The sequence below is a fragment of the Bos indicus x Bos taurus genome, chromosome 1 (genome assembly GCF_003369695.1).
Source record: "Bos indicus x Bos taurus breed Angus x Brahman F1 hybrid chromosome 1, Bos_hybrid_MaternalHap_v2.0, whole genome shotgun sequence".
NCBI lineage: Eukaryota > Metazoa > Chordata > Mammalia > Artiodactyla > Bovidae > Bos > Bos indicus x Bos taurus.
The window spans coordinates 156,494,106-156,507,697 of NC_040076.1; the positions used below are offsets into that span (position 1 = coordinate 156,494,106).

Genomic DNA, 13,592 nt, shown 5'->3' on the forward strand with positions numbered 1-13,592 from the left:
TATGAGCTTTTATTTGTCTGTTTTAGACTCATTCTAAAATGGTTTTGAAGCTGCCTAGAAATATAAGTACAAAGAGAGCCAAAAAAAAAAAAAAAAGTGAAGAAATCAGGGCAAAGAGAAAAATAAATTTGGAATGAAATAAAATGAAACCTGAAGCCAGAAGAGCGCACAGAATGTATGCTGTCAGATCACGTTCACAAACTAGACGTGTTTCTCTGGGTTGGCTCTACGCTTGCTGGTGGCCAAGACAAAAAGTTATGTACAATCAGTACAAAATTCATGCTGCACAACAGGTAAGAACGAACCAGATACTTAGACAAAGCATGGTTATTTGCTCTAGAAAGACTGGGTTTCCTTATAAGAAGGATGTATGTGACGAAAATAACAGCCGCATGGGCATACGAATACAAAGTCTGCCACGTTTCACATGTGTGTAGTAGGACTCCTAAGTGCAAGCCAAAGGCGGTGCAGCTTGGTAAATGCTGTGATGGCCTAAAATGATGTCGGGTAATTACACAGCCCCACATCGATCTGATTTGTTCAAAGCATAAAATTTTTAGAGTAGCTTGAAAATGGGATGACCTTGCTCTCTCAAACACTGAAACCACACCTGATCCCTGTGGGGAGACGTGTTCTAAGCTTGACTGAGACCAGACTGGTGGTACCATGTGTGCAAGTTCAGAGTGAGGCAGAGACTGTCCATCCCCCACGTTCCCAGCACACTCCAGTTTAATGATCTTTAAGAGTGGTTCTCAAACCTGAACACACAGCAGAATCACTGAGGAGTTTGTTAGAACACAATCGCTAGACCCCAATCCCAAGTTCCTAATTCAGTATGTGTGAGGTGGGCCTTAGAAAGTGCATTTCTAGTATCTCCCCAAGTAACAATGCTGATGGTTAAAGAACCTTATTTTGACAACACAGATCAATTCCAGGAGTCAGCAAACTTTTTCTGACAAGGGCCAAAAAGTCTATTCAGTCTCTGATGCACTACTCTGCATGTGTAGCTGCAAATCAGCCACAGACAATACTTAAAACACATGGGCACATGCATGTACTCTGGCAATCCCACTCCTGGGCATATACCAGAGGCAACTCTAATTCAAAAGGATACATGTACCCCAGTGTTCACCACAGCGCTATCTACAGCAGCCAGGACGTGGGAACCACCTAAGCGTCCATCAACAGAGGAGTGGATGAAGGTGCGGCGTGCGCGTACAGTGCAATGCCACTGAGCCACGGAAAAAGAATGAAACAGTGCCATCTGCAGCAACATGGATGGGCCTAGAGATGATTATACCAACTAAAGTAAGTCAGGCAGAAAAAGAGAAGTACAGTATGATGCCACTTATACGTGGAATCTAAATCACGACACAGATGAGCTTATCCACCAAAGAGAAACAGACTCACAGACAAAGAGAACAAACTTATGGCTACCACAGGGGAGAGGAGGCGGGGGAGGGATAAATCAGGGGCTGGGGATTAACAAGCTACTATATAGAAAGTAGATAAACAACAGGGACTTACTGTACAGCACAGGGGACTGTGTCCTGTACGTGTGTGTGTGTGGGTGTGGGTGTGTGTGAGTTACTCAGTCATGTCCAACTCTTTGCAATCTCATGGACTATAGTCCGCCAGTCTCCTCTGTCCATAGAGTTCTCCCGGCGAGAATAATGAAGTGGGTAGCCATTCCTTTCTCCGGGGGATCTTCCTGACCTAGGGATTGAACCTGGGTCTCCTACATTGCAGGCAGATTCTTTACCATCTGAGCCACCAGGGGAGCCAAGATCAAATCCAGCCCACCACCACCTATTTCAGTAAACAGTTTTACACGCCCGTGTAAATAGTTGATTCACGACGTTGTATTAGTTTCTGGTGTACGGCAAATGTGATCCTGATCTACACCAGCCTGCTGGACCTGTAAGCCCATGCATAGACCAAAACTCTCCCCTTCGCTACTGGCCTTGTCATACTGCCTGAAGGCTGCCAGCAGAGTGTCAAAGTTCTGGTAGTTAACTTTCTTCAAGTAGTGCCGCACTGCTGCTACGAGGCCTCGCTGTCTGTCCATGCCTCGAAGATACTCCCCCGGAAGCCTTCTGTGGATGAGATCACCAACTCCTATTGAAGAGGGAAAGAAAAGTCTTTTATCTGAATGTAAAGTCTGTCACTATTATTCACATCCTAAAAGAGAGAGAGACCTAGCAACTCCTGTGAATGAAAAGACCTAACGCCAAGACTATCAAGCAGCATGACAGAAAACCCTTTTGTATTAAAAAAAAGTGTACACAGTAATTGATGAAAATGAATACTTCTGCTATATGCCACTTCTCCATTCAATGAAAAAAATCTGAATAAATGAATTTTATGAGAGAATCATGAGCCCACTCAGCTATCAAGTCCTCTCTTAAGACAGCAAAGCTCTTGCCTGTCTAAAGAGACAGGCAGACAAATGTAGACATTTGTCTACAAGGCCGAGATCTGAAAGCTGGGGCTGATTCCATGTGCCGGTCACTCTGTGTGCCTTCGGGCCACTGGACCCCTGGGAAGCCTTGTGAAAGCTGGGCACGAGTTCCCTGCTCCTCCTTAGTGTGAGTTTCCATTCCGCCTTCACTCTGCTCATCAAGTCTCCACTTCTCAGTCCTGCTTCTCTGTGACCAGCACGGGAGACCTGCCTCCATCCACAGTCCGTTAACCGAGTCCTGACCCACAACCGCCAGTAACAACCCCTCCAATCCACCAGCTGCAGCCCCCAGAGCCCAGCCTTGCTTTCACTTTTCTTTCATGACTTAAAGGAACTTTGTTGAATTATGACACAAAGTATATTCACACTGCCTCTAAACCCCATTCCTTGGCATGTTTATGGTGACAGACATCAAACAAGAGGCGACCATGTTGCTTCAGATATGATGGTTTGGTGGATGTCACCAGAAGAAACCTCTCCCTCTGTTCTTTTCCCCCATGGCCTATACCCCACCCTTCCTGCTTTTACTGGCAACTGGCTGTGATATCCTGGGTAGGTTAATTTAAATTGCAACACTGATGGATGCAACCAGAGATTATCATACTAAGTGATGTAAGTCAGAAGGAGAAAGACAAACCCCGTCTGATACCATTTGTATGAGGAACCTAAAATATGACACAAACTAACCTACCCATGAAACAGAAATAGAATCACAAACACAGAGAACAGACGGGCTGTGCCCAGGGCGAGGTGGGGAGGGACGGGTTGGGATCGGCAGGTGCAAACTATTATACATAGGGTGGATGCACAACAAGGCCCGACTATACAGCACAGGGAAGTCTGGTCAGAACCCTGTGACAAACCACAACGGAGAATTTTAAATATATACATATATATGTGTGTATATACACATAATTGTATCACTGTGCTTATACAGCAGAAATATTTTAAATCAACTATACTTCAATGTTTAAAAACTGAAAAAATTGCAAATTTGCCTGCACTTCAAAGCAACTAATATTTACACCTACTTTGTGCAAGGCTTTATATTATTAGGGTCTCTCGAGGGTCTCTTTTAATAGGTGTTAGTAGCACCTCTAAGTTTATTATAAAGTCAGGAGTTAATCCTGCATATTCTGATAAAAGCCTCCTTTCTAAGGGTAGACCCTTACTCGTATGCGTGAAATGCCTGCCACCAGTGCTGGTTCCAGAAACAGGGCAAGTGCTCAGACGAAGATAATCTGAAATGGAGTCAGCGTCCATCAGACCATCCTAAAGTGGGCAAAACCCGAGTAAGGCTCTTGGAGAGGCAATCGAAGTGGTGGGGTGAGGGGTGATTTCTGACAAATAAGCATGGCTGTTCTTCCCCTCCACATTTCTTCCCCTGATGTCACTCCCCTGGGGGCTGTTCTGTATAAGGAAGCCCTGCTCCCCGGCTTTTCCACAAGACGGCCCTTGGTTGAGTTGGTTTTGTTTTTTGTTTTTATCCTGAGAGGCCTTCCATCTACATTAACATCCAAAAATAACTATTGAATGGTCAGCCTGTGGGTGAGACACAGGCTGACACTCTCTTCCAGCCCGGCCCTGGGAGAATACTTATGAAGCTCATGGCAAATCACTGAAGACTACTCAAGACCCATCGCTGAAGAGCTGAAATCCGGAGTACAAGCTCTGGCCCTCGGAGAGACTAACGCCTTCACCACCACACCAAGGACGTGAGAGAAGCCAGGCCAGCTCCGCGGCGGCCCCCTGCCCACGACCAGCTCCCGTGATGCACCCTGCCCCACCAGCTCCCATGATGCACCCTGCCCTCGACCAGCTCCCGTGATGCACCCTGCCCCACCAGCTCCCGTGATGCCCCGCTGCCCGCCACCAGCTCCCGTGATGCCCCGCTGCCCGCCTGCCCTGGGTGTCCCCTCAGTCACCCCTGCCCGGGTGCATTCTGGGAGCTGCACGCAGCCCGGGCCCTCTTCCCAGAGGCACATTAACAGAACCAACAACCCCAGGCCCGGGGATGAGGCATTCTTTGTGTCGTTGCCTTTATTTCCCCAAGCAAGAGGAAGGGAGTAATCCAGATCCAGTAGAAAAACCTACGTGTCCTCAGAAGCAGGCAGACCCTGAAACTTTCCGCAGAACAGACACCGTGAATTAACCCTAACAGCAGTCACAAGGGACAGTTAGGGTTAGTCTGTGTGCATCCGTGAGCTCCGTGAAAAGTCCAGAGAGGACTGAGTCCTCTTTCCCAGTTACAGCGTATGCTGCCAAGGCTGCTGCTGACACATACATACTTTATAAACTATTAATGGCGGTGTTCTTCATTTTCATTTTATAACACTATCTTGTCACTCAATTTATCACGTAGCTCAACTGCATTAAAATCACCCATAGAGTTTATTAGATATGCCGGTTCCTGGGATCCATGCCCAGATAATTCTGATTCGATAGGCTCTCATGTACACTAAATTTTAGGAACTTCCCAGGTGGCCCTAGTGGTAAAGAACCCACGTGCCAATGCAGAAGACAGAAGAGACACAGGTTCAATCCCTGGAGGAGGGCATTAGAAACTTTGTCTGTGTTTCACTCTCAGCATGATAAACTATGTGTTGGATTCATTGATTCATGCTATAAATACCTGGAAAACAATGCACTGTGCACAAGACCCCAGGCACCAAACAGACAGCAAGCCGGGGCACCCCCAGCATGAAACTGCCCTCAAGTAGGCAGCTGACCATGATTATCTACTTGTTTTTCAGACTAACTGATGGATTTCCTAAATCACTCCTTACCAGAGCCTCTAAGATGGGCAGACATCCATTAAACACATAACAGTTGATCTAAACAAAGTATGATCTCCTACTGTGGTGACTCACCATGCTTAGAACATCATGTTGCATTAGCAAATAAGTATTTATTTTACTTGTTAGTGAGCAGACTTTAGCTAACACCCTTTCAGTGCGTGTTCTAAGTCGTTTCAGTTGTGTCTGATTCTTTGCAACCCTATGAGCTGTATAGCCCCCCAGGCTCCTCTGTCCATGGGATTCTCCAGGCAAGAATACTGGGGTGGATTGCCATGCCCTCCTCCAGGGATCAAACCCATGTCTCTTCTGTCTCCTGCATTGGCACATGGGTTCTTTACCAGCCACCTGGGAGGTTCCTATAATTTAGTGTACTTGCTGCTGCTGCGGCTGCTAAGTCGCTTCAGTCGTGTCCGACTCTGTGCGACCCCATAGACGGCAGCCCATCAGGCTCCACCGTCCCTGGGATTTTCCAGGCAAGAACACTGGAGCGGGTTGCCATTTCCTTCTCCAATGCATGAAAGTGGAAAGTGAAAGTGAACTCGCTCAGTCTTGTTCGACTCTTAATGACCCCATGGACTGCAGCCTACCAGGCTCCTCCATCCATGGGATTTTCCAGGCAAAAGTACTGGAGTGGGGTGCCATTGCCTTCTCCGTAGTGTGTACTTGAGAGCCTACTGAATCAGAACTATCTGGGCATGGGTCCCAGGAATCCATATTTAATAAACTCTATGACTCTATGGGTGATTTTAATGCAGGTGGACTGCAGACTATATTTTGAAAACCACTAATATACAGCTCAATCCTAATAAGCTTTCAAATAGTTTTGCCTGGGGAAGGCTGCTACTGAGCTCACTTAGCACCACTAAAGACAAGACCCTGGTAAGTTTCTTCCACTACTTCACAGACTGTTTCATTGATCGCCTGGTGGGAAGAGTGGTTCTTCAGTGTGTGGTTGTACAGTGCTTTCTGGAACCTGAATGCCCCTACAGTTCATCTGGGAATGTTGTGAAAATGCCATTTCTGATCCAGGAGGCCTGAGGGTAGAACCCGGGAGTCTGCATCTCTAAGAGCCTTACGGGGACACCAACGCTGCCTGTCTGCAACCACATTTTGAGTGCAAGGATCCGGTACAATATTTGAATTCATTAAAAAGTTGCCTCAGTTCACTTTTGATTGTTTAATATAGGCTTTATTTATATTCTAAATAAAATTCTAAGCCTTAACTACACTTAAGGAATTCATTACCAGGACTTTAAACTGTACCTGTTTCAAATATAATAGGACAATGTTGCTTCTTTCTTGTGCTACAAATTGTTCTCATTAATGTTAATATAATATTTTAAGCCTTTAAAATTGGAAGCTTTGAGAGAAGGAGATGGTGAACTTCACTGCATAATTTGGGCAGCGGGGTGGAGGGGGGCAGGATTTTGTCTGTTTGCTTTTTAAAAAAAAACTGTATATTTACCATAGTCCTCAGGACGGAGACAAGCCCCAAATGTGTGGTCTGGGGGAACATTCATTGTTTCCGCAATGCTATCAAAGAAAAAATTTCTTTAGTGAAAATTCCCACCACATGGCATCCCTGGAATTTAAAATATGTTTTCCATACGTTTTTAATCATCTATATTTTCTCCTATAACCAAACTATAAAGATCAAACAGAAGTTCTCCAACAGATCTTTTCTCTAATCTCCAACTCACATTAGCAACGGCTGAATGCTTTCACTGGCTTTCAGTGAAAAGGCCCAGATGGAAAAAGAAAAAACAGAACATGGTCCCAAAGTAGAATTATGGAAGCATGCATGTATACAAACATACTCTCTCTCTAGAGAGAGAGAGAGGAGAGGAAAATGTAACACAGTAAGTTAAATTTCTGAGATCCTAGAAATAAAGCTTTATATAAAATTCTTCCTCTTTCTTTTCCAAATGCCCTCTCCCTTTTGGAGACTCAGTACTTTTCTGGAACCCCAAGCTCTTAGGAGGCTAACAGGGTTCCCTGATTAACACAAAAGGATGATTCTTATTCAACTGATAGACTCTAATAGAACACAAAGCAAAATTTATGACAGGAGTACTTTGTAATTTGATCCAAAAACATCATCAGTTTTAAGTTACTCATGAACTTACGGATCTAAAACTCTTCCAAGTCTGTGTTGAAACTTTTCTTTGAAATCATCAACTCTCTTGGATACAATCTTAGCTCCTCTTTTCCTATAAAATTAGAAAATTGTCAGGTGTGTGTATTACCCAAAGTATTATTGGCTACCAAATATACATATAGTGAAGAATACCATAGTTTTATTTGGGTCAGTTCAACTCATTTCAGTCGCGCAGTCATCTCCGACTCTTTGCAACCCCATGGACTGCATCATGCCAGGCTTCCCTGTCCATCACCAACTCCCGGAGCTTGCTCAAACTCATTTCCATGGAGTCGGTGATGCCATCCACCCATCTCATCCTCTGTCAACCCCTGCTCCTCTCGCCTTCAATCTTTCCCAGCATCAGGGTCTTTTCCAATGAGTCAGTTCTTCACATCATGTGGCCAAAGTATTGGAGTTTCAGCTTCAACATCGGTCCTTCCAGTGAATATTCAGGACTGATTTCCCTTAGCATGGACTGGTTGGATCTCCTTGCAGTCCAAGGGACTCTCAAGAGTCTTCTCCAACACCACAGTTCAAAAGCATCAATTTTTCAACACTCAGCTCTCTTTGTGGTCCAACTCTCACATCCATACATGACCTCTGGAAAAACCATAGCCTTGACTACACGGACCTTTGTTGGCAAAGTAATGTCTCTGCTTTTTAATATGCTATCTAGATTGGTCAAGCTTTTCTTCCAAGAAGCATGTGTCTTTTAATTTCATGGCTGCAGTCACTATCTGCAGTGATTTTGGAGCTCCCAAAATTAAAAGTCTCTCACTGTTTCCCCATCTATCTGCCATGAAGTGATGGGACCGGATGCCATGATCTTCGTTTTCTGAATGTTGAGTCTTAAGCCAACTTTTTCACTCTCCTCTTTCACTTTCATCAAGAGGTTCTTTAGTTCTTCATTTTCTGCCATAAGGGTGGTGTCACCTGCATATCTGAGGTTACTGATATTTCTCCCAGCAATCTTGATCCCAGCTTGTGCTTCATCCAGCCTGGCTTCATCCATACTCTGGAGAGTGAAACTGGTCGTTTTAGAAGGAGAGCGAGTCGGAGGTGGTGCGCGGCTCGGTCTCCTGGCGCGGCACTTTCAGCCCAGCGTGGCCCTCCCCAGCCGCGCTGATCCAGCCCAGAGCCCTGCTTCCCTGGTGCCCGCCGACCCCGCACCTGCCCGCTCAGACCAGTGCTCCTCTGCGGGCTCCTCCCTGGCCAGCCAGAGACGCGGAACCCGGGCTGAGTCCAACCTGAGCAGCAAACTCCAGCTCGCCAGAAACAAGGAGCAGAAAGGTGTGGCGGAGTAGAAGGACATGCAGTCATCTCCTGCAAGAACTCCAAAATTACAACTCACTGCTGAAAAACTGTTGACAGGAGAATGTTGGATCCCAGCAAAAAAAAGATACCGCACATCCAAGAGCACATGAGAAGCCCCAGCAAGACAGTAGGAGGGGTGAAATCACGTTTCGAATCAAACCCCATACCCAACAGAGACACTTGGAGGACTCAACAAACCTTGTGCACACCAGCACCCAGAGACGGAGCCAAAGCTGTGTTTGAGATCTCTTCAGGAAAATTAGAGGTAGCAAGGGAACATTTCAAGCAAAGATGGGCTCAATAAAGGACAGAAATGGTATGGACCTAACAGAAGAAGAAGATATTAAGAAGAGATGGCAAGAATACACAGAGAAACTATACAAAAAAGATCCTCATGACTCAGATAATCACGATGGTGCGATCACTCACCTAGAGCCAGACATCCTGGAACGAGAAGACAAGTGGGCCTTAGGAAGCATCACTATGAACAAAGCTAGAGGAGGTGATGAAATTCCAGCTGAGCTATTTCAAATCCTAAAAGATGATGCTGTGAAAGTGCTGCACTCAATATGTCAGCAAATTTGGAAAACTCAGCAGTGGCCACAGGACTGGAAAAGGTCAGTTTTCATTCCAATCCCTAAGAAAGGCAATGCCAAAGAATGCTCAAGCTACTGCACAATTGCACTCATCTCAAATGCTAGCAAACTAATGCTCAAAATTCTCCCAGCCAGGCTTCAACAGTGCATGAACCGTGAACTTCCAGATGTTCAAGCTGGATTTAGAAAAGGCAGAGGAACAGAGATCAATTTGCCAACATCAGTTGGATCATCAAAAAAGCACGAGAGTTCCAGAAAAATATTTGCTTCTGCTTAACTGACTATGCAAATGCCTTTGACTGTATGGATCACAACAAACTATGGAAAATTCTTAAAGAGATGGGAATACCAGACCACCTCACCTGCCTCCTGGGAAATATGTATGCTGGTCAAAAAGCAACAGTTAGAACTTGATATGGAACAACAGACTGGTTCCAAATTGGGAAAGGAGTATTGTGTATTGTTAAGGCTCTCTATATTGTCACCCTGCTTATTTAACTCATATGCAGAGTACATTATGCAAAATGCCATGATCATTTGGATCATCAAAAACTAAATCCAATTTCAAAAGAAAGTATATGCTAAAAAGAAAGCTTTATGTGTTCAACCTTTTATCATGTATATTCCTTTATAAAGATAAGTAACGGAATACAAAATTTTGATTTAAAAGTAACACAAATTTTTCAGTAAACAAAACCAAAGTGTTAATATCATTCATATAACTCCTAAGATTTATAACAGAAAAGTAAGCATTAAAGAAATAAATAACCAAAGGATATAAGCAACTTACAACTAGTAAGCAAATATATGGAGAACTTATACTCTACAGTAACAAAAGAAATAAAAAGAACAACAAAATATCATGTTTAACATAGTACATATTTAAATACATATCTATATACAGAGAGAGAAAGAAAGAATATCTAACATTGGCAAATAGTATGGCAAAACACTTGCAGATTGCTAGAGCAAGTGATGATAATTCTTTTAGAAATATTTTGGCAGTATGACTCAAAAAGCATAAAAATATTCACCCTCTTATCCACATCTGAAAACCAATCATAAGGAGATAATCCACAAAATTAAAAGTCTGAAAAAATTATATTTATAAAAATGCTTGTAGTCTCACTGACTATAAGGGGAAAAAAAGAAAAGAATCTGAGTGTTCAGTCCTGGAAGGTGATTAATCACGTCACATTAACAAGAACACACTCTGTGTGCATTCTAAATGTTGTTTAGTAAGAATACACAGCCATATAAAATTATTTTATGTTAAGAGCCAAAACAGGATATAAAATGGAATTGCACTCTGATTAAAGTTATGCAAAAACAAAACAAAAGGTATGCAAAAATCAACACAGGAAGCCACAGTAGAAAGAAAGAAATGAAAAAGATAATAAAGGTTGAATTAAGGTGACAGGATTATGAGTGATTTGATTTTATTTTGCTAATTTTCTGTAATATAATTTCACTACTTCCACCATTGTGATTAAATGAGTAAGAATTTCTTTTGAGAACTGTAAAATTACACCACCACTATTTAATAGCATTAAAATTAATAAACCTCTATTGTTTTGCTAAGACTAAAAACAGTGAACTTAAAATTCTTAAACTCCTTTTGCTTTTAAAACTATTTCCTGTGCTGGAGAAATACAGGGCTGAATAAACTTCTGCAGAAGAACGACACTGTGGAGAAACAAAGGATGAAAGATAACGTAATTCATCTCTTATTTCTTTATTTACTTCCCATTAGTTCAAAAGAGAGAAAAAGAACAATGGGGGAAAGTCAGAATAAATCAAAGGCCGTTTGAAGGCCATATTTTGAGCGTATAAAGTGGACAATCTGAACCAGCTCCAAGGGCTTGATTAGGAGCATGCCAGATGGCAACAAGGAGGATTCTAAGCCACGCAGCCCTCGCGTCTCAGCCTAACACTGCCTAAAACATGTTGCTGGGAGAATCAGGAACTATTGTGAGCAGCCGTGCATGTCAGAGAATCAACAGCTGTAATCATGACACACCTCACCGCATTCCCTCACCAGTCAAGTCTGTGTGCCAGTCACAGTCACACACACACACACACGAGTCTATCATTTCTAGATTTTAACTGATTCTTCTGACCAGAGGTCATAAGCAGAATATAGATACAGGTAATTTTATGAAGGAACTTATCCCTTAAAAAGTATATATCCCCAGTAACTCTTAAAAGTTAAGAGTAAGGCAAAGGTACGTTGAATAGTGCACAGCACATTAAGACGTGAGCAAAACAGACTCACAGACACAGAAGACAAGCTTAACAGTGGCCAAAGGGGAACGGGGGTATAAATGAGGAACTGGGGATTGCCATATACATACTACGTACTATATTTAAAATAGGTAACCAGTATAAATAACAGGTAATATAGTTCCCGATGCTACACTGTAGGCCCTGTGTAGCACAGGGAGCCATACCCCATACCTTCTAATAACTTTCAATGGAAAAGAGTCTGAAAGAATGTATATTTTATATGTGCACATATTTATGTGTCACTGAGTCCCTTTGTTGAGTACCTGAGACTAACATAACACTATGAACCAACCATGCTTCAGCTGGGCTCCCCGGGGGCTCAGACGGTAAAGACTCTGCCAGCAGTGCCGGAGACCCCGGCTTGATCCCTGGGTCAGTAAGATCCCCTGGAGAAGGCACTGGCACCCCACTCCAGTACTCTTGCCTGGAGAATCCCATGGACCGAGGAGCCTGGCGGGCTACAAGTCCATGAAGTCGCAAAGAGTCGGACATGACTCAGCGATTTCACTTTCTTTCTTTCTATACTTCAATTAAAAATAAATGACACAAAAAAGAAGAAGGTAGAAACAAAAAAATGAGCTGTAAATGAATATGCTTAACTCCAAGCACAAGCTGGAATCAAGATTGCTGGGAGAAATATCAATAACCTCAGATATGCAGATGACACCACCCTTATGGCAGAAGGCGAAGAAGAACTAAAGAGCCTCTTGATGAGAGTGAAAGAGGAGAGTGAAAAAGCTGCCTTAAAATTCAACATTAAAAAAACTAAGATGATGACATCTGGTCCCATCACTTCATGGCAAATAGATGGGGAAACAATGGAAACAGTGAGAGACTTTATTTTCTTGGGCTATAAAATCACTGCAGATGGTGATTGCAGCCATGAAATTAAAAGACGCTTACTCCTTGCAAGAAAAGCTATGCCCAACCTAGACAGCATATTAAAAAGTAGAGACATTACTTTATAGACAAAGGTCCATACAGCCAAAGTTATCATTTTTCCAGTAGTCATGTATGGATATGAGAGTTGGACCATAAAGAAAGCTGAGCGCCAAAAAATTGATGCTTTTGAACTGTGGTGTTGGAGAAGACTCTTGTGGTGCTGGAGAAGTCCCTGGGACTGCAAGGAGATCCAACCAGTCCATCCTAAAGGAAATCAGTCCTGAATATTCACTGGAAGGACTGATGCTGAAGCTGGAACTCCAATACTTTGCCCACCTGATGCGAAGAACTGACTCACTGAAAAGACCCTGATGCTGGAAAAGACTGAGGGCAGGAAGAGAAGGGGACAACAGAGGATGAGATGGTTGGATGGCATCACTGACTCAATGGACATGAGTTTGAGTAAACTCCGGGAGTTGGTGATGGACAGGGAGGCCTGGCGTGCTGCAGTCCATGGGGTTGCAAAGAGTCAGACACAACTGAGGGACTGAACTGAAATGACTGAACTGATCTAGTCAAGTATTTAAATAATTTTTTCATGTTTCCCTTTATGTATGTTTTAACCACTTTAATAGTAATAAATTAATGAATGTTTGTTTTAGGAGCTCTTCTATATCCTAAAAAAAAAAAAAAAAAAAAAACCACTGTCTCCTATGGTTTTTATAAAATATGGAAGTGCTTCCCTGGTGGTTCAGAGATATAAAAGGCCTGCCATGCAGGAGACCAGGGTTCGATCTGTGGCTCGGGAAGATCCTCTGGAGAAGGGAAAGGCTACCCAGGAAAGAATTTCTTCTCTTTGTGCTTACCATTATTGCTTTGAATAATTCAAATAACAGAAACTCATATATTAAGTAATAAGGGAGTGGAAGAATGGGAATCCCAGTTTCAGGCCTGCAATCACAGAGTCAGCGCCTACAGCCTCGGTGCAGTGGTAAGGGCAGCCTCTGGAGAGACACTGCTGGTTTCAGCCCTACCCCTGGCACCTCCCTGCGTGACCTCGGGCACAGGATTTAACTTCTCTGTACGTCAGCTTCTTCATCTATAAAATGGAAAGG

General features: G+C 43.4%; 1 protein-coding gene across 1 annotated transcript in view; it reads right to left on the reverse strand.

Annotated features, from left to right (window-relative positions):
• EFHB (EF-hand domain family member B) overlaps positions 1–13,592 on the reverse strand; it is a 65,409-nt gene that overhangs the window by 16,265 nt on the left and 35,552 nt on the right. The window contains exons 7-9 of the mRNA XM_027549738.1: positions 7,386–7,469; positions 6,725–6,792; positions 1,964–2,118 (exon numbers count right to left, since the gene is read on the reverse strand). Coding sequence (XP_027405539.1) covers positions 1,964–2,118; positions 6,725–6,792; positions 7,386–7,469 — 307 coding nt within the window. The remainder of the gene's footprint in view (positions 1–1,963; positions 2,119–6,724; positions 6,793–7,385; positions 7,470–13,592) is intronic.